This window comes from Nelusetta ayraudi, unplaced genomic scaffold (assembly GCF_046127955.1).
Source record: "Nelusetta ayraudi isolate G7.1 ecotype Tasmania unplaced genomic scaffold, CSIRO-AGI_Nayr_v1 ptg000008l, whole genome shotgun sequence".
NCBI classification, from domain to species: Eukaryota; Metazoa; Chordata; class Actinopteri; order Tetraodontiformes; family Monacanthidae; genus Nelusetta; species Nelusetta ayraudi.
In genome coordinates this window covers 783,029-804,477 of record NW_027466058.1, presented here as the reverse complement: position 1 = coordinate 804,477, position 21,449 = coordinate 783,029, and the positions used below count along the sequence as shown (strand labels likewise).

Below are 21,449 nucleotides of genomic sequence, written 5' to 3'. Positions count from 1 at the left end.
TGAGTCCGCATGGCCCAATATATACGGCCAGGACTACACACACACACACCCACACATGCACGCACGCACACACATGCACACGCACACACACACACACACGCGCGCGTCATGTGAATCCCTGGGACAGTCCATCTGAGGGGGGAGTTGATGATGGGAGGGTATTTGAGCCAGTTAACCCTTTGTGTGCATTACGATGCTCGAGTTTGTTTACAGTCGTCGCCCCTGTTCCGACAGCTCGCCTCCTTGTGCGCAGCATGATGCATGGGAGTGGGAACGGGGGCACCGCGGCCCCCGCGAATGGGAGAACGTGCGGGAGCCGTCCTGGAGGCTGATTGGAGACAGAGAAAAACGTTTTCACGCAGGGTGAAAGTAAGTGTGAACTCAAACTACTGTCAGTCCAGGTAGCAGTGATGATGTGTTGGCAATCTATGTAGGTCTCATTGATATTTAAAACAACAATGACAGACATGAAAGCTGCGGTTAACAAAACTTAATAACATAATAATAAAGATTTCTTAATCACTCTTGAATAACAGTAATTTTAGAATATTAACTTGTGACAGTAAATAATTACACCTGTTATCACTGATGACTTGCTTTTCATAAACTTTGTACACATTCTAAAGGGTGGGCCTCCTTTACGTGGCATATTTATAGTCATGTTATGCAACACTTTCAATACTGATAGTAAATATTTTATTTTGATAATTTCTTGAGGGGCCACAGTCACAGTGGATCCTCAAGCACCTGCTGGTCAAAGAAATATTGAGGAATTAAATAACTACATTTCCCATTAAAACAGAGCTGTGGCAGCAAGTAGAGGGCCGACTACACAGCACAGCTACAGTCCATCACTGCCAGTGTTTAGAATTACAGTGACCTGTTGTCTCAATGCTTTGTATCACCCACATGCAGGTACAGAAAAGAAGTGACCCATTTCCTGAGAGATGATGAAAGGACGTGTGCCTCAGTTATCTTTCAGGTAACGCATTGTTTTTACATGTGGTCGCCGGTGCAGGTCAGTGGACAACAAACACCCTGCCGGCGTTCACAATGCACGTGCATTTCTCTGTACAGTTGTAAAACCGTAGAATGGTCCAAATGTATATAAGAACATTATATGTGCAGCCTCGCGTGTTGTTTTGTTTTCGCGTCACGCTAACAGCGGCGCTTTGTTGCACCACCCACGTGTTCGGAAGAGGAAAAAAGCAAAGTGCCAATGCAGTGGTCTGCAGAACGCCCACCTGGCTAGGGGGGTGTTGTCACTAACCCGTGAGTGGCATCAGTGCCCTTTGTGACATCATAAACAGCTGAATCCCGATCTGCACATTTGAAAACGCCCTCTATGAAAGGAGCAAGCAAAGAAGCAAAGGGGGGAATTGTCACCGACAGGACATAGACACACAGTCGATCATTAAACACTGGTAAAGTGAATTTTGCTTAATTTAAGGGCCATAGATAGCAGTGGAAAGTGGTCATAGCTTGAACCACAGCCTGGTTAAGGGAAAAACTATTCACTTTTATCCCAGCACGAAGGAATCCTGTTGTTTTACAACCACTTAGCACCTTTCCTTACCTGGAAAGAAAACAAAAGCTTGTTGGTTTACACATTGGTTGCTAAATCTGCTCACATCTGAGGGCCACAGCTGGTGTCTGAGCTCAGCCAGCCAGGGTTCAGAGGTCATAAAGTTAAATGCCCCCAAACTGGAGCAGACACGAACGTCCTGGCCGGCGCCACAAAGAGCGGGAGCACCAGAACGAGACTCCCCTGGTTTAAACACGCGACGCACACAAACTTGCACACGTGAACCCTATCTGGAAACAGGTAAAACTGACTTCTGCCTTAGTTCGGTGCGCGCTGTGCCTCCACACATGTGTTAATGACTGACCAGTCAACTTCAACAAGACTGTTCTGGTTCCGTTGACAGATAACGGCTATCGTCACGATGATACCGTGTCAGCAGGAAACACGAGCAAGAAGAATAGGTGCTGGCGACTAGTCCCATTATTAATTTTACAACTTAATTCAAATTAATACACAATCCATTTAGTTAACATGGCCTTGGAGATATTTAAATTGTGACTTGATTTCTCCTTCTTTTCCCAGCACAGAAAAAAACATGCTTTAGACTTAAAACACAGTGCGGCCTGCCTTGAGAAAAACACTGAGCTGGTTGTCATGTAATCTGACAACAGACTATCAGGGAAAACAAAGCAAGCTAATCAACAAGAAAGGACTTCCTTACAACTAGAGCAACATCGACTTTACCCCACTTTTGTTCTTTATTAGGCCATGTTCCCTTAAAAAACACTGTTGATTATTATTATTTATCTGACCTATTAAAATGGTCGGAAATTTTTTTTTTTGGTTCTGTAAAAATGATCAAACGTTTATTTAATGAGTGGATGACAGCACATTTCCAAGGAGATACCACATATTGATATTCTCTGAAACACCATTATGATACATTAGGTGCTTCTTGTAATTTTAATTAACCGAGATATCGCGTATATGAGGTTCAGAAAGAGCCTAAAACAATTATTGTGCCGTGAAAAATGTTTCACTGCACTTATTAGCACCACTCACCAAAACTACTTCCGAACTAAAGTATTGTATCAGCCAGCGTATAAAAACATGAAAAAAATTCACAACAGCATTAGCTTCAAGGATTGCTTGAATTTGTACTTGATTTATGATCACACTGACAGACTTGCCATATTAGACAATAACCAGTTCACTTTTGTATTATGTTTGTTTTTTCCCCTTCAAAACATGATGATACCATGGTTATCGCAGCCCTATTGCAGCCTTATTGCAGCGTAGAGTCTAAAAGGCCTGTCTGAACAGTCCTGTATTATGAAACCTGTGGCAGAACCATGCTCTGAATAAAGTTTAAAGTCCACAGAGCTGTTCGCCCACTAATGTCGACCGGGGAGAAGAAGTGCTTGCAGCCTCCCAGTTTTTAGCTTGTTTCAAATCTCCAATCTCTGCACGACTTGAATGCCACCTTGAACTGCACATAGAATTTATTTGCTCACTTTTCATAATGTTATCGATGAAATACCGTCAATATTGCACATTACATAAACTCGCTCTGAACGCAAACAACCGTAAAAACAGTGCGGTGTGACGACAGCATCTCCTCCCTTTGTCCGATTGGCTACTCGGGATGTGTGTGATACGTACTCCCTATACAAGCTTCAATTTAAAGGTCAGGGTTTTTTGGGCCCACCTCTGATTTTGAGAGTCTTTCAGGCTAGAACCTGATGGCGCAGGCTGAGATAAAGGCACCGTGGCCTCCTGAGGGACTGTTAACACCTGTTTGTCTTTCCCTGGTTCAAGGACGAGCAGTTTGCCTCTGATGCGGTCCCTCTGCACTCTGAGCTCGTCCAGTGGCCAGCCAGTTCCATCTGGATTGCACACAGAATGTGTTGGATCCGGCCAGCAGTGGACATTTATTGCCCAGTTGTATGACCGTGGGCAGATTGCGATGCACAACTTTGTTATATAAGGAATTAAAAAGTGGCAAAAATCAACCAGCGCTTTAAATATAGTAAATAACAAACTTCTCATTCTGAAATATTAAGCTACCATATTGTAACAAGAATCTACTTAAATCTCATCCAGGAGTTTTGCATTTTCATATGTCTGCAAACCAGGTGTGTTGCTTTTATCATTTATTACTACAGTTTTATTAATATTAAGATGTAATCATTTACGCACTATGAAATGAAATCAATCAAAACAATAAAGCAGTCAAGCGTGGGCTGAAACACATCCAGACATTCACTGTAGCAGTGCAGTATTGCTTACATACTTCCCACTTTGTTCTCGGATTGGCCTTGCGCACGCGATAACAATGAGCCACGTGAACCAATGACCGTCAGCCGAAACACTCAGCGGGAGGTGGGGTGCAAACCTCCAGACGTGATTGGCTGCTGGCCCTGCACACTCCCCTGAAGAGCACGGTTCTGTATGTGTGTACACTGTATATCTTTATGTGTGAGTGTGTGAGAGTGTGTGTGAAGTCCATAACAGTTACACAAAAACTAAATAGCCCAGTCCTCACTTGAACCTTGTAATTAGGTCCTACTTTATGGTGAAAAAAAACAATAAAATAATAAAAAAAAAAAAAAAACACTTGATTATCTGATGACTAAAAAGATCAATGCAAATAACATTTCACATATGAAAAGAGGCAAAGTATCCTTTTAAAAAATCTATTATGAAATTTTAATGGCTTCCAGCAACAAAACGAGCCCTACTGTAGACCAGGACACAAGCACACTGCTGAGCTGACCAGCCAGAGGGAGCACAGCAGCTGGGCTTCCCGGGTGTCATCCTATCTCATGTCTATTCCCGCCCATGTTAGACCCCTCAGCACATTCCACTACAGAGCTGCCACCCCTGGGTGAAATATAGCAACAACACCACAGAAGCGATGCGCTTTTATCACACGTTACGCCGTAGCAACGGCACTCGCTGATTATCTGTCAGTAATACCTGTGTAATGCAGTAATACCTGTGTCATGCAGTAATACCTGTGTGTACAAGTGTAGGAGTTTATCCAAAACATGCATGAAAACACACGGGCAGACAAACACACCTGCACACACACGCTTGCACATGTGCACCTGGGAGAAGCCCTGCAGGGCAGCATAGCGGGTTTTTTTTTTTTTTTAATTTTTTTATCAGTGGTCCCTTTTGTACAGCAGCAATCACAGCTACTACTTGTGGCAAAATGGAGCATAAAGATGAAATTATATAAAGCACATTAATCCTTAAAAAAATCGAATGTTAAGGTGCTTCATCTTTCAAGACTGAGGTGAAGCTGTCCGTGATTTACAATTAAAGGTCCAGTGTGTAAAAAGTTCTGAGGAAGCCCGCCTGACAGCACGTTTCGTATTTAGGCCACTGTCAGACAGGCTTCCTTAAAAACGGTGGCACAAGATGGCAGCTAACTAGGGGCAAGACCCTTATTGCTCAATGTATATTCTAATATATATAATAACCATTGTAAGAATAGGAAAACCAAATTAATTTTTATTGTACAGCGAGAATATACTTTTATTAATGTATTTATGGGCAGTATGTTAAGCTTTTACCACTACAAAAACCATCAATCATGCCAGATTTTACACACTGGACCTTTAACAACAGATTTATTTATTTTTTTGTTAACTAAAAAACTCATTAGAAAAATTAATTTAGGGCTGTTTTGAACATTCTATAATCTACAAAATTTACCGTACCAATTTTTCCTCATGAACAGTCTGTGTCACTAGTCTGTCAGTAAACTCCCCGGAAAAGACAAAATGTTTTGTCCTTCTTTTGTTTGCTCCTCTTTCCAGAAACTGTCTGTTAAACAGGCAGAGCCAGAAATTAATGAAAGGAAAGTGATGTCACAGAGGGCTGCAACTGCACCTTTACAACCACTCAGATTGAATGTCAGTAATATTTTATGCCATTTGCTCAGTAGTATCAGCCACCTGCTGCAGGGGGCAGTCTTGCACGAGCCATCAGTAGAAGGGTGCGAGTGGCAGAGCTACTCCTACAACTGCTGCTGCACTGAACAGAAGATATCATAATTAGAACCAATACATTGAATAGAATATTATTCTGAGACGTGACACTGTAGACTAAATTGTGTTACGTTAACATCACAAACAAGGCCGATGAAATGCACTAAATTGGCTCGTTACTGAGACAGTGCTGCTCTTTGACGGGAGCCCCCAGCCTGCACCATGCTGAACCTGGTACTGAGGGTTCCACTCAATGTAAGCTTTGTTCCACATTAGGCTTTGAAGAATTCCTGCCTCGTTGTGCTCACATAAGCAAGGCGACCGCCGTGATTGGACTGATCTGATCTGAAGTGAAGAGGCTTAAGGAGCTGCTGAAAAACAGCACATTTCTCCACTAAAGCAGCAAGCAACAGACTGGTGAGTACCACCTTCTATATTTTTTGATGAACTAAGTCAAATGTGCTCCGTTTAATCTAACGGGATTTTTTTTCAATAGTAACTATGAATTTATATGTTTTAGTCTGAATGCATATATTGATATATTTTCATTCAGGTGTATTTTTAGTTTTTTTTGACAACTAAGTACTAAAAATTCCTTTTAGGCATTGGGGACCTGACAAAGCAAACTGATGATAATTGTAAGAGTGCTGTGTCTGCTACAACTATTATTGTGTCACATTAGTCATGCTACATTGAACTTAAGTTATTACAATAGTATCAAGGTTAAAGGCATTTTTTCTTTTTAAGTCCCTTGACACGTCATGTGTCTTCCCAGCAGGTCGTCTGTGTCAAAGGCCTACACAGTCATGGTGACTGTGACTACAGCCCTGAAGGCTGTGGGCCTGTTTGTTGCAGAGCTCATCAGCTCGTTCACAGACTGGTTCCAGACTAAACCAACATGGGCCAACCTGGAAGTGCTGGAGAACACGGAGCTGAAGACGACTGGAGGCGGTGAGTCAAAACTGGGGGATTGTTCACTTCCAACCATGTCATATTCATTCACATCTAACTATATCTCTCTCTTTCAGTCCATGAGAAGCACAAAGCAAAAACTCTGTGGGAGAAGACTGGTGCTGTGGTCATGGTTGTACGGCGACCTGGATGATTATTGTGCAGAGAGGTGGGCGATGACAAATGACAAATGTACACATAGGAAAAGAGTTAGTTTAGTAGTTTTTGCTGAGGTTATCTGACTCTTCTGCCATCAGGAGGCTGCTGAGCTTTCCTCTCTGAAGTCCCAGCTGCAGGACATTGAGGTCCCTCTGTTTGCTGTGGTGAAAGAAAACCTCGGCAAGGAGTTGGACTCTTTCAAAAAGTTCTTCTCTGGGAAGGTGTACCTGGATCAGAAGGTCTGTCCCTCCCCTTCTCCAATAAAAACATCCCATTCATAGGGATAAAAGTAAAGCAAATTCTTGATAATTTCTTCTTCCTGCAGAGAAATTTCTATGGCCCCCAAGAGAGGTGGATGTTTCTCTCCATGTTCCTGCGTATTGGTGTGTGGAGGAACCTCTGGCGGGCCTACAGGAGGGGCTTCGGGGGAAATCTCAGGGGTGAAGGACTTGTTCTGGGTGGGGTTTTCGTCATCGGACCTGGAGATCAGGTAGGCTCTTGCACTGTGTGATCAAATATACTTGTAACATGCTAATTTGGTAATGTTTTAAAAATATTTCAAACGTTTATTATTATTTTTTCCTAATTTCAGGGTATTCTACTGGAGCATCGCGAAATGGAGTTTGGAGATAAAGTTAATATGCTGGCTGTAATCAAAACAGCACGGAAAATGCAGGACAATGCCGCAAGATAGGCCTTTAATGTGAAATGAATGTATGTTTAGAAAGCATTATGCAACGCAAAGTCTCATGTCAAGATGCAAATCACATTGCATGTGCTTTCTTTGTCCTTTTAAAGCCTACCTCCTGATAAAGTGGCACAAACTCGGGCTTACAATGTGCACAAATTTCACCGTTTATTGCAATTCTCGTCTTGGTTGTGTGCTTGGTGGTTGTGTGCTTTAATGAAGGCCTGTTCCTAAACTCTGCCGAGGGAACGGCTCTGACACTGGCACGTAAACACAGCACACTAACACAAGACAGAGTTGGCATAAGCTAGCGGGGACCCGACCGTTGAAGTGGAAAAAAAAAAAAAAGAAGACACGATTGTAATGGTGACGACAAATAAACTGGTTGTGGTTGCATAAAGCATTCTTTCCCGTTTAAATGCCCGCCTCGTTTGTCTTGTCTCTCTGTCTGCTGCGCTGCCAACATCCCAAGCCAGCCAGGTGTTGTCGATCTTGTTCGATTAGTTGCCCTGCTTCCTGGATCGTTTATTACGCCTGCGGAGATCTATTTACAAAACAGAGGTGGTGCTGCTGCTTGTCGCGTCGCAAACTCCGGTGAGTGAACGAATATCCTAAATCCAACTCGCATTTTTTCTTTCTCAAATCACTATAATATGATTCTGAGCGTGTTTTTGACATCATACAGTTCGAAGGGCATATTTTTAAGGGAAGTAACAGTCGTGCTAATGGCTAACTTGACGATGAACGCTGCCGTGGCTGGCTGGGGCACCTGGTGTTCGCGTTTGCATTGATGTTCTCATTACATAAGCGAGTAACCAAGAAACTCGCACATTATCGCAAACATGTTTTCTGTGTTGTATCTGAATTTGATCATTTGTGTTATGATCGCAATAGACGCTGATAGCAACAAGGTCATCTTATCGCCTTGCTTTTACCGGTCAATAAGGAGGTTATTTGGGTCTAAGGTCATGTCACTGGGTGAACTAAAGCACTTGAGACTTGACGCTTATTAAACAGTTTAAATAAATGACAAAACTGTTCGTATTGAATTGCAGGACTGAAACGAATAGCTTCGCTAATGGATAATGAGCACAAGTCTGACCCTTGACACCATGCTAGGCCACAGTGACGAAATAATCAAACAAAATGGCCTTTTCCTCCACAAATAAAAACATTAGCTCTTGCTTTGATCAAGTAGTCACAGAAATATTGGCCTGCGTGTTAAATCAAAAATAAGTAAATTCATACTGTAAGCAACTTATCTTTATTATTAGGAAGTTAAAAGGACAGACCACAAAAGGCGAAACATAGTACATTAAAAGAGGATTAAAGGCAGTTCTAAACTAGTGTTTATAAGGTTGAGTTGAAAGGAAACCGAACCTAACTAGGGTAGACTTGATAAAGACTAGTGAAAACTGAGAAGGCTTGACTGCGTGCAAAAGTAACGTTGAGGCGTCTGAAGAAGAACTGACAGAGCTGTAAGTTGGATTTCAATTATCCATCCAGTTTTTCATGGTGCTCCGAAACAAACTTGGATCACAATATGTGATTTATATTAAAGGGACATTACTCACTCTCTACCTGCTACAGTTTAGCCTCTGTCCCAATCTCACTGATAAACTGTCAGTTTGGAGGATGCGCAGTTGACGCAGCACTGGGCAACATCACGTCACGGTTGGCAGCTCGAATCATAGCGTCTGTTCCTCGCCCTGAGACCACGGTGCTGATTGGCTCCCGCGGTTATCATTCTTTCCCAGCCCCTTTGCCCTTCGTGTTTGTTCTAACGTCTTGAGAACAGAAATACATTGAGGAGTTGAGCTGATTGAAACCAGATGGACTAGATCTTTGGAGTTTTTTCCTCCTGGGATACAAGTTAGTGCCAAAGTCTTCTCACATCTTATTATCACTGACTTGAGATGGGTTTAATTTTGCGGAAATAATTTTTTGTTGCTCTCTAAATCCCATCGGAAGCCTGTTATTAGCATGTTGTTGTTTATGAGTCTTGCGGAGAGGAAGCCCTTCCCAGTAAAGACATTATCCCTAAAGACGACCAGTCACATGGAAAGACGTGTTGTTTCTTTGTTTCAGTGAGACTTTTGACTGTTTTTGCGGTCAGAGTCTCTCCGCCCCGATGCTGGCGGCTCTGTCCAGGTGTCGGCCAGCGTCGAGGTGGACACTGTCCCAGCGCTGCTGTGCTCTCTCCCTAAGCCGCAGCACCGTGAGCAGCCAGCGCACCGCCGCGACCAGGCTCCACGTTTTACGAACCCAGACCGCTCTGTTTCACCAAAGTGAAGCCAAAGCAGGTCCCGACCCACACAAGGCCACTTCAGGCAAGAAACCTGCATGACTGCCTACAAAGTCTTGAGCTGCGTCAGAGGAATTCTAACACTGAGCTGGGAACTGTGCTTTTGCCGCCACCGACTCTGTGTTGGAATAATTTAAAACATTTCTCCAAAACTGATACAATGTTAATCATTAAACATGATTAATGATTTAACTGCATGAAGTAAGTAAGCAAGTACGAATGAGTATTGTGACGTCCAGGCAGTCTCAGAGAGTAGTGTTTGTCTTTTTGATTGATTTTTATCATAACCAGTCACTAGGCTGAGAATATTAATGATTCCATCGTCATTTCAATAATTTGGACAACAAAATGCCCCTGACGTTGTCTTTTAACTTTGAACATTTGCTGGTTTTGATGTTCATCTGCATATCTTTAAACAGTTGAGCTTTTTATGATGAAAAATACTGAATCTACTTTAACCCTCACATCATGTTGCAGCCTCAGTATGATGTTAAAAAAAAAATCCTATCTCATGTCGTGAGCTATTTGCTGGGTGATTTCATTTCTCCTCCCCCTTCCTTTCTCCTTTTCGCCCTGCAGTGTCGTCGTCTGGGTCCGGCCTGGAGGGAGAGCTGTTCGGGATGGGGATGTGGTCGTTGGGTCTCGGCGCCATCGGCGCTGCGTTAGCCGGGCTCTTCCTGGCCAACACTGATCTGTGTCTGCCCAAAGCTGGCAGCGCTTCGCTGGAGTACCTGGCAGAGACTGACCTGCGCTCCAGCACGGACGGTGGGCGGCCTTCCTCGCTCAGACAGAAGAAGCAGTCAGGGGGGCTTTTCCTGACTGGGCTGCTCCATTTGCGTGAATTGAACCCACGGATAATATACTTATTTGTGTGGAGTTTAAGCTGCTTGCTTTAAATCTGCTGGTAATGCAGATTAGATTGCTGCGAAGGGCTGACGGCGGGGCTGCCGCATTCTCCTTCTATTCTTATCCTTGCACAACATATACAGCAGATGAGCCACGTGACCTTGGATCCTTGTTTGTATCAGGTTTAAAAAAAAAAAAAAGAGCCTTGTTTAACGACGGTTCCTCTTGTTGTTGCCCCTAGAAAACGTGGTCATCAAAGCGAACAGCCTGTGGGAGACGAACGGGGCTGTGATCATGGCGGTGCGGCGGCCTGGATGATTTTTGTGCAGAGAGGTAAAGCAGAGAGCGATATTCCCACCACACCGAAACTGAAGCGCTGCGTCTTTGTGATCTCGCCCGCTATGACTCGCGTCATTCACTCCGCTCTTCCTGGCAGGAGGCTTCCGAGCTGTCCTCTCTGAAGCCCCAGCTGGAAGAGCTCGGGGTCCCTCTGGTCGCCGTGGTGAAGGAAAACATCGGCACAGAGATCGAGGACTTCCGACCGCACTTCGCCGGGGACATTTACATTGACGGAGAGGTGAAACCACATTTCATAAAACAACTCATACAGGGAGAGAAAAAGAAATCACTGTTAAAATCTGCTTAATTTTAACTAAAATACAGTTTTAATACGTTACGTATTCAAACAAACTGCACATTTTAACTCAATTTCACAGCAGTGTTTGTTTATTAATATATTTTATTTATAGAGCGCTTTTTGAAGTCCTCAAAGACACTTTACATAAAAGAAAAGATTAAAAAAATTAAAACACATCAGAATAAAATTTACAATGAAATACTTAATATACTCAAATATACCAACAAATAAATCAAGGATGTGAAGTAAAATAAGAGAAAACTATTTAATAGAGCCAAATAAAGTATATAGTATTTGTCATATCTAAATAATAATACGTGCCAGTATGACATCACATTCATTGCCAGTGATATATATAACAGCAATAATGTTTAAATAGAAGTTCTTCATGCCTGACCACCTGTTTTGCAGTGGTTCTATGCTCACATCCCCAGGTATTAGCAATTAAATATTGTTTTATAATGATAATAAAAAAAAAAAAACTTGCTGCCTTGCTGTTGCAGAAACACTTCTACGGCCCGCTTGAGAGGAAGATGGGGGCTATGGCCTTCATCCGTCTGGGAGTGTGGCAGAACTTTATACGGGCCTGGAGGTCCGGTCACCAGGGTAACATGAACGGCGAGGGCTTCATCCTGGGGGGAGTGTTTGTCATCGGACCAGGAGATCAGGTAGAGCAGCTCTGATCGACTCGCACTTCCAACTTCACTCGCAGCTTTTGCACACCTGTGATTATTTTTATTTTAAACGCCTGGTTGTGTTTGCAGGGGATTCTGCTGGAACACCATGAGAAGGAGTTTGGAAACAAGGTGGACACTGCAGATGTTTTACAGGCTGTTAAGAAAATTGTGCAAGGGAATTAAATTTTATTTTTTTTTTTAAATAGGTAGTGTGTAATTGCATGGGGATAGATTCAACACATTTAGATTACAATTAGGCTTAAAGAATTTAATTTATCACACTATGATTGAAGGTTTTTACTTTAAAACCACATTTTTGTGTGTTTTGCACGACCACTGCTGTGAAACCATACAAAGGCAATAGTTTGGATTGTATGGATTGTCCAACCTCAGCAGACTAAAGCTGTTTGTTTTTTTTAAAGACGGGTATTATAATCACAGTAAAATAAGACTTGAGTGCAGCATTTTCATTCAGGTCTAACAACTGAAATAACTTGAAATGTTTCTTCTTCTTTTTTTTTTTAAAGAAAAAACAGAAATGTCAATCTGCTGATCATTTATTTTGTTGAATCTGTTAGCGGTGCATTTTTCTGCTTCTTCTTTATTTTTCTTAGAAATGTTCTGTTTTCTGTCCACCCTGCTCTGACACAATTCAGCCTCCAACGTGGCAGATGAGGGTGCTCGATCCCGTACGTGTGATTAATGATGACTTGACTCTAAACTCAACTTGCAGAGGAGCGGGTCTGATGCTCGAACACACTGCGGGGCCGACACTCGCTGCCTTGTTTCAGGCTTGGTTGAGTCTCTGACAGAGGTGATGCTTACACCTGTCTGATTAGGTGCACCCTTGTGTTTGTGAACAGCAGCTGCAGAAAATAAAGACCTCATCACCACTTTGTCTCCGCGCTCGTTTATTCTTTGTTCTGTAGTTTATAGGAAACGGCTGCACAATATTTTGCGCCAACATACGATGGAGCTGTTTTGCAATTTCCCAATAAAGACACAGGAGGAAGTGAGTGTTTCATGTATTATTCTATTGCTTGGAGATTGATACATTTCACATCAAGAAAATATATTCAACACAATACAAAACTGGTGGGAGAATACATTGTAATGACAGGACTGTGTGTGCAATACATCAATGGAGTGTTCAAACGGCAGATTGTCTGCATCATTTTGCCTTTGTGCATTCTTTACAGGCGTACACAAGCACGTTTGTGTATCATGACTTCACACACTGATAAATCCAGTTCAGTTAACGGAGGTGTTTTTTTTTTTTTTTTTTTTTTTGTCGCTTTTTCAATCTTTTACCTTTCAGCTGTGTGTAGGTGACAATCCTTTGCAACATTCTTGAAAAGTCTGCAGTGCTGTGGAGTGTGAGAAAGTGTTTGGGCATGTGCAGAAAGGTCCATTTAATAAAGCTCAAACATGGAAGAAACTGCTCCCTTCAGCCCCGAACGAGTCGCTCCGCTCTCGTCTTTGGCTACACCCGTCGTAAGCGACGCGTGGGGTGGTGATTCAACGCAACTGCAGGCTGGAAAAGTGTTTACATGTGTTCGTCAGCGATGATTAAAAACCTCCAGTTCTGCACCGCAATTACAATCAGGTAGCACAATGGAGAGGAGGAAGGGAGGAGCGGCTCTTGTGAGTTGGCTTAAGCGATAAAACATCCAAATATAGTCTTCAACAATTCTTAAAGGCTCTCTTTTTTGTAAAACGCAAGACAAATCAAACTAGTTGCTACAGCAGCACAGCAAAAGGTAAATATATCTACGATATAGTGCAGTTCAACCCTCGGCAGGAAAACACGTCAAGCACGGAAAGCAGTACAACATCCATTAGCACAGAACAGGGCAAAGCAAAAGTGCTGGATGAGGAATATTCTGTTGTTTGAAAAAAAAAAAAAAAAAAAAAAAAAACAAGGGTCAAAGGGTTAAAAGAAGAATTTAGTTTCAAAATGTAAAGCAAGTTTTATACGATGCATATAACGTCTATATTTTGTATCTTCGATGCCGTCTACCGGAATCAATCTACGCTGCATTTTGAAACTAAATTCCTCAGTTTTGGATCAACACACACACACAAAGAAACCTGCAGCTACGCTTCACAATCACAGACAGCTTTTGTCTGAATGAACGGTCGCACAACTTCACTCTGTGCATTGAGTGCTACAGCCACACAATGCATATGAATTCATAATTAGCATGGCTTTTACAATCCTAGAGAAGAAGCAGCAAACACACACACTAAACATCACACTTGCTATATCTGGCTGGTTGATCCATGACTGTGCACGGCGCCAGGCTGCGCTCTCAACTCCTCGGCGCCTGCAGTCAAAGTGCTCGCTGCGACACCAAACACCAGCCGCTGACGGTGTTTCCATGCAGACCACCAGGGGGCCACCTGGTGAATCCACTGGAGGCACGCACACCTTTTTAACGTCGTTCTCAAGTCACGCCCATGTGCTCAACCTATTGTGCATCATATATAGGTTTTATATATTTATTATATTTATAATTACATCCGATAAAAATATACTTGTTCTCACACGATCAAAACAGACAACACTGGAATAAATGCAGCAATTTCCTCACAGAGCCATCAGTGCCAGTAAGCAAACGGAACGGTTGTGGTTAAGAGCTTTGAGATGAACTGAACACAAACTGATTTCATTTCAAGTTGACTTCTGAGTTTTTAGAGCCACAGACGGGCCTCGCAGTGACCAACCCTCCTGTACCTGAGCGTCTTCCATCGTGCAACACCGCCTACCTTCGTTTGGAACAATACAACCACAACAACCAGGGGCCGTCTGCACAATGTTGGAATAGGGATGGAGAACCAGTTACAACTGTCTCCATTCGTCGTCACCATTTCTCAACAATTTTCTTATCATTGCCGGGGGGGAACCTGTCACGCTCTCGCGGGAGGAAGCCACTGAGGTTGACAACAAAAGGAGATGAGGAAGGAATCGTGCCAAAAAAAAAGGCAGAAACAGCCCAAAAATGTGGTTTGATCTCACGAAGCAGCATGTGCGGTATATTTCTAATGTTGTCAGTCTTTTCATTTTTATTTTTCTAGCATTGCGTCCTCCCCAACTCCTTTCTGTTCACTTACGAGTCAGCAATTGAAACGCGTCTGTCGGAGAGTCACACAGCGCCCTCTCCTGGAGGAAGTAAACAACTGCAGAGTGCTTCGACGTTGTGTTCAGCGGTCCTGAGACTATTAATGAAATCTCTGCTGTCGACACTGAATATACAGGTATGTCGTGGTTTACTTTATGCCCACATTGATAAGCTACAGTGACCAATAAGGGAACTGATAAGGAACCGGACTGTTAGAAAGAATGGAGGACGACGCCGTTATCGATCAAACTTGTCGACACGGTTGTGCAGAAGGCAGACGCACGGCTGCGCATGAGAACCCTGTTACCCTTTTATGATTGTAGATTAAAACTGAACTTGCTCTGGAAATCTACGGTTGGCCGCAATGATAACCAAAACCATTTCCACGACGGCAGCGACACATCATTGTCCATCTACTGTGCGTTGTGCACACACGAATGACCCAGACTTTTACAACATTACTATTTAGCCACATGTAGACAACCAACGGGGCCTAATAATCTGACAGTCACCAAACGAGCAGCAGCACCTGCAAAAGAACTGACTAAAGTGACACCATAGCGAATGAGATGTTGAATCGTGAAAAAGGGCCTTGAATGTGACACAGGCCGCCAGCGCCATGACAACAGAACACTTTTTTTTTTTTTTTTTTTACATTAAAGTCAAAACGATAACTGTTCATAGATGTAGAATACGGCTGTGCTTTGTGGTCACGTTTCCATACTTTGCATTCTGTGTACCTTGCATCTCGTTCCCTGGTTGTTTAGAATGCAGGGAGTAAGTACACTTCAATGAGAGTAAGACGCAAACTAGCTAAGATCTAACTAGGGTCTACCCATGTGGTAAAACAACAGTAAAGTACATTCAGAGGCAAGTATATGGAAATATGAAAATGGGGGGAAAAAAACAAAGATCAAACCATTTAAAATTTGCATAAAATGAAATAGTGGCGAGTAAAACACAAATTGTCCATTATCTTTTACCTAGTTTCAACTTAAATGGACTGATCAAAAAATATAAATCTCCTCTTTTAAAAAGCACCATCAATGTGCAGAGACAACTCAATCAAATTTCCCCCTCAAACTGTCTGTTTGCTCGTTTTCCCTTCACTTTGTTTCCCCTCCAGACCCGATGCAGCTCCGCACACTCCAACACTAACAAATAAAATCGCCGGACATTCGATTAAAATATCATCAATAATTAAACTTGCTTTGCCCTTCAATTTGGCTCCGCGTTTCGTTTTTTAAATGTGTGTCTGTCTGTGTTGTGTGTGCGTGATGTGCTCGCTGCTCCTACAGGCCCTTGTTAAAGTAGACGGTGGTGGTCTGGGGGCTGCTCTCTCGTATCCTCTCCTGCAGGTCTTTCTCCAGCCCGCTAACACTCATGGAGCTGCAAAAAAAGAATTGAAAAAGAAATGGAACGTGGTTATAAAACAGGTCATCACTGGTTAAATGGAACACATCTAATGTCATATAAACTCTAATGAGTGATGGTACCTTTTTTGTGGGAAGAGGGCGCAGCACAGGGGTGTTGCAAACACCAGGCTGGTATTAAGAAAGAGAAGAGAGTGGTGTTTTAGACACTGGAAGAGGAAAAGAACATTTTAAATAAAGAACATTTTTTTGAGAATTTTTTCTAAATAACATACCACAGGCCAACGAGTCCCACTTGGATGGGAGCGTTCATGATTGGGAAGCGCTGGAAAAATACACACACAAGTCAGAACTGCAGCCAACCGGGCAGCAAGTGTCTTAAGGCTCCTGCAATACAGTGTTTGTTCAACATGGGGAATGTGACACGACCATCTCGGCTTCACGGAGCGACGGCGCGCCCACAGAAATCCACTTGCTCAACACACACAAGGCCGCGACTTGCACAAGTACGCGTACCTTCAAGAAAGCTCTCTTCTCCAGGGCGTCCATTATGACCGGTGGAATAGCTGCACACAGACAGAAAACATTCACAACTAATGTCAGGCAACGTTTTCCTGTTACATGAACAAAAAGAAAGGGAAACGTTCATACGCTGGTTTAATGGCTTTAATTTGCAATATTGAACAAAGGCCAATTGAGAAATGATTTAACTTCAGACACAATATATTTACCACGTAGTGGCAGGAAGAAAAATGTAGGTCAAGACAGCGTGAACTTTACCCATTGCTGGCACTGCCATGCCGATCCTGGACACCACCACCTGCATGATGGCCTGCTTGGCTGCATTAGGAGACTCTCCTAACCTGTTTCCATTCTCATCAGTCACGGGGATACCGCACTTCAGCTCCCTGAACGACACAGAAACATGCATGAGGAGGAGGCGAAGGAGAAGGAGGAAGAGGAGTTCTTCTCTTTTACAGAAGAATTAGGCTGTGAAAGTGGCTCCGTCTCACCTCTGTCTCATGAAGGGGATGTTGATGCAGTTAGCAGCAGCGACGGCAGCAAACGGGACGAACCGGCTGACGATCGGAGGGAGGCGCTGCAGAGGTGGGAGGCGATCGGGCGTCACAATCAAACCCACTTCAAGTTCGTCAGTTTGTTCACAAGAACCGCACGACTTACCGACGCCAGAGACTTGAGTCCCAGAGCGGTGACCACAGCCCCGGTGGTCGCGCTGACGTAGGCGGCGCCAAGCTGACTGCAGAGAGAGGAACATGATAATTAATCACAACCCTCACACTCACTTTGGAAATAAGAACTAAATAGTACAATGTTACTGAAATAACATATTTTAGATTTGAATTTTGAATGACAAGATCTAGAGTGAAAATGAAATGAAAGCGCCTTCCTACTTTACAGTCATGGGCGCATCCCCACTGCGGTTAGTGTAGTTGACGACAGCGTTGAAGGACTGGTTCACCCACTGCCAGAACACCACCGCTGGAGTCGTCCTGCAAACAAGAGAACAGGTTGTTTACCCTAAAAATGTCTCGGAAGCAAAGAGGGTTGAAGAAAATAAAGATTCTTAGAAATATATTAATTTCGACAGTTGCATTATGGTTTTGCATGGGATATATCATGGAAAAATGTGGTTTCCACACTTTGCCTTTTTAGGACATTTGGACACACAGGGCTCATAATAAAATAAGAGTAGCAGTATTGTATGAATTAACTGGAGGAAAAAAAATGACTGTAAATCATGGACAAACAAAATAAAAGGAGAACTTCACCATGATTTTAAACCAAACTGTGCATCACAGCCAAAAGTGTTTTTGAAACGAACAATTTAAGGATGAAAAATTAGACCGCGTCACTTTAAGCATCACGTGATGAAAGCAATATTTTTTTTTCCTTCTTTAAGAGGATTTTCACTCCGCGCCAGGATTAATGTATCTATTTTCGTGCAGGACTGTATTAAGGTTTGACATTTGAAACCACATGGAAACTCTGTCACCACCACTGAAACCTCTGCTGTACCTGTAGAAGGTGAGCATGCAGCCTGTGATTGTCATGTTCATTGGCACCTGAGCAGACATGCGGCCAATGACAAACATCTTCTCCCCTGTGTCGGGGTGGAAGGCCGAGTCGTAGATGTACTTGGCCCTCCACAGCTCATCCTCCGTCAGGCCAGGCTTCACATTCCCGGCTCTGAAAGAAATAAAAACAAGTTGTTGCCGTTTGCATATGGGCTAAAGTGGGAGCCGTCACAGACAGAGTTTATTTATTGCACTGACAGGCAAGTTTGCAAGATAAAGTAAACAGAGAGCCTTTTCACTTTTACTTTCTTATTTATGCAGTGCTTGAATCTGTTAATTTCTCACACAGGGGCAAAGGTATAACTGGCATAATTTCACTAAAACATTTTCTTTGACTTCTCCCGATGCATCATTCCACCAAAAACACAGAAAATATTATAATTGATGGTCAGGCTACACCCTACGAATCCTCTGATCCTCTACCTGTAGCTCTCCACAACGTCCCGAGCATCGTCCAGAGTCTTGGAGGACAGCAGAACTGTCCTGGGGTCTGTGATCTTGAAGAAGTGCTGGGCACGCCCCATGAACGTGCTCTGGTCCCATCGAGGCTCCTTGATGTTGATGTTGGTGGACAACTCTCCAGCCATGGTTGCTTTAGTTTACTGTGGGCAGAAACATGAGATTATGGTGGTTATTAATACGGTATTACTCCCGATATAGAAGGAAAGATAATTACACTGATTAATTGTGGGTGAAACGAATAAGCAGCACCTGTTTAAATATTTTCCATTTAAAAATGTGTTGTAAAACATTTACAAACAGTAAATAATATATTCCCAAATGACAAACTCAATTTATTTAAAAAAAGCAGAAAGCTAAAAAAAAAAAAAAAAAAAAGCAAAGAATTGATCTAACACGGTGGGTTCATTTCTGAAACCTTTTAAAAGAAAATGACGTAGTTATTGCTGAATCATGGATGTGTAGGGAAATGACTTTTATCATTGATAAAGAGAAAGCCCATGAAGGCGCAGTTAATCCTCCATCTCCATTAATAGCACTGAAGCATGCAGCCTCACAGAGGTGAAGCCACCTCCCCCACCACGGGACAGCAAACATTTCTGCACAACAGCAACAACCCACAATGACCACTAGGGAAACAGGTTTGGCGAATGTGTCCATGCTCTATCTCACTCCAAACCCCTTCTACGCGGTTGCAAGAAGCAAGGTAGATGCTCGATAGCATGGTAGGATTTTATTTTGTAGTGCTTGTTGTGTGTCATTTCCTGTTCTCAGAAAACACCCATTTGAACCGGAGGTTCGCGACGTTTGAAACACACACCGAATCACTGCGTTTACTTATTCTGATGATTTGACCGTTTTCACGATTTCTACTTGAGGAAGTTGGTCAAAGTGCGGCACAGCTGCTGTGACTTAAACCGCCTGTTTTGTATGTTCAAGAGTATATGAAAAATTCCATAAATGACGTCGCAGCGCGGTGACAGCTCCAGCCCCCCGTGCTTTCACAAGAAACAAACGTTCAGAATTGCATCATGCTGGAATTCGTGCCTTACACGTTTTACTGCAACAGCCCCGCATTATAATCTGTGGTATCCACACGCATTGGCCAACGACTGAGTTCAAGAGTATATGAACTCAGTCGTGGTATCCACACGCATTGGCCAACGACTGAGTACATAAATGATAATGCAATGTTAGGAGGTGTACAATAGCTGGATTCGAAGTTCTGACTCGTTTTGAAATCTTTTAATATACTTCAGCCTGGAGGGAAATGGACACTTTTAAAACGACCAAAGCAGATTCATCCTTGTTTTGCGCCACACAGTCGGTGTGTTAGCAGATCGTGCCAATCAGGTGGCACGCAAACGGACCAGCCTCTCAAAATCCAGGTCGCGGTAGCATGTAGACTGCAGCTAACATGCTAACACAAGTGCAAATGAAAACGAAAGCAGACAAACCGGCTGGTAAATGTTTAACTAGCGCACATTCACGTAGAATCGAAAGCCTCGTACATAAATAGTCCTGTGTATGTAAAGAACAAATAATATATATATACTCTGTCGCTTTAAAAAGTCAAACCGTTCACACGCTGTCTCGGCAACAGAATGTGAACATAAACAAGCTAGCTAGCCAGATATTTCTGAAAATAAGATGAGCCACCATGACAGTTTTAGCATTATTGTAATGTCACATGTGGAGGCATCTTAAGTGTAAACAAGCCACGATTTTGTTCATGTCAATGGTGCAAATTCGGACAGCTTAAGAGACGTACCTGCTTTCTCCTCCCGAAAATGAATCGTTATGACCTCTACTATCAGGCACCACCAGCTGGACAAGTGCTGCCTTCAGGTGTTTCGGAAAACTGTCGTAAAACACATCACTTCGTTGAGGTTTATGTCGGAATATGTTATGGTATTTTAGGCAAATCTATTATATGCAATGTCATTTGTAATTCCCAACATGAAATGCAACCGGAGCAATATGCTGTTATAATAAAGTTGCGGTGATATGAAATGTATACTATTTGCACTTATCTTCCACTCTGTTGCATTGCACCATCACATTTTGAGTTAGCTTCTACAATGATACATTTTACCATTTTGTACCAGTTTTGTTTTTATTGAACACTGTTTAATATTTTTGCAAGAAAAAAAAAATCACAAAATAATTAAATTCTGCTTTACAAACCATATAAACGAGTTTCACAGGCGTATTTGAACGCCTCGTCGTAAAATGATGTGGGTGGGGTGCCCCCTCGATGAGGAGGTATCCAATGTGATTTCAGCTAATACTGCTGTTTTTCTTATCGGTTGAAACCGAACCGGTCATTTCGAAACAAAAAATAACGACATCAGCAACGTACCCTTTTGTATGTACATTTTCTCTGATGGTATCAATGTATTCAATAAACAGTAAAAGCTATTTTATTTTTAACATTTAATCAACTTATTCCATAGCAGGGCAATCGGTATATTTTAACATAGTTTAAAGTGTAATTAATCATTCCCGTTTTCTAATCTAAAACTGTTAATGACTGTTACACTCAACCACCAATTAATGATTGACCGATTGATCAATTGACCGATTGTCCGATTAATAAGTGGTTGGGAGGAA

General features: G+C 42.6%; 2 protein-coding genes and 1 pseudogene across 5 annotated transcripts; 2 read left to right on the top strand and 1 right to left on the bottom strand.

Annotated features, from left to right (window-relative positions):
- The first annotated feature begins 207 nt into the window (after positions 1-207).
- Positions 208-7,740, top strand: LOC142883549 (peroxiredoxin-like 2A; annotated as a pseudogene).
- A 71-nt stretch (positions 7,741-7,811) lies between these two features.
- LOC142883547 (peroxiredoxin-like 2A) lies at positions 7,812-12,679 on the top strand. Of its 3 annotated transcripts, none has more exons than XM_076018504.1 (6): positions 7,812-7,915; positions 10,206-10,391; positions 10,714-10,805; positions 10,909-11,049; positions 11,613-11,777; positions 11,874-12,679. In XM_076018504.1, exons 2-6 carry the CDS (start codon positions 10,247-10,249, stop codon positions 11,967-11,969), a joined length of 639 nt encoding a protein of 212 aa, XP_075874619.1. In that variant the 5' UTR covers positions 7,812-7,915; positions 10,206-10,246; the 3' UTR covers positions 11,970-12,679. The 3 variants fall into 3 exon arrangements, with proteins under 3 accessions (XP_075874619.1, XP_075874618.1, XP_075874616.1); XM_076018503.1 differs by lacking the exon at positions 7,812-7,915 and adding an exon at positions 8,885-9,193; XM_076018501.1 differs by lacking the exon at positions 7,812-7,915 and adding an exon at positions 9,257-9,651.
- Positions 12,680-12,799: 120 nt separating this feature from the next.
- sfxn3 (sideroflexin 3) lies at positions 12,800-20,706 on the bottom strand. Of its 2 annotated transcripts, none has more exons than XM_076018499.1 (11): positions 20,608-20,706; positions 18,801-18,979; positions 18,319-18,489; positions 17,694-17,792; positions 17,464-17,539; positions 17,295-17,380; positions 17,062-17,189; positions 16,798-16,847; positions 16,557-16,606; positions 16,405-16,452; positions 12,800-16,297 (listed from the first exon to the last, which is right to left on the bottom strand). In XM_076018499.1, the coding sequence occupies exons 2-11, from the start codon at positions 18,962-18,964 to the stop codon at positions 16,201-16,203; spliced, it is 969 nt and encodes a 322-aa protein (XP_075874614.1). In that variant the 5' UTR covers positions 18,965-18,979; positions 20,608-20,706; the 3' UTR covers positions 12,800-16,200. The 2 variants fall into 2 exon arrangements, with proteins under 2 accessions (XP_075874614.1, XP_075874615.1); XM_076018500.1 differs by lacking the exon at positions 20,608-20,706 and adding an exon at positions 19,089-19,111.
- Positions 20,707-21,449: the final 743 nt, after the last annotated feature.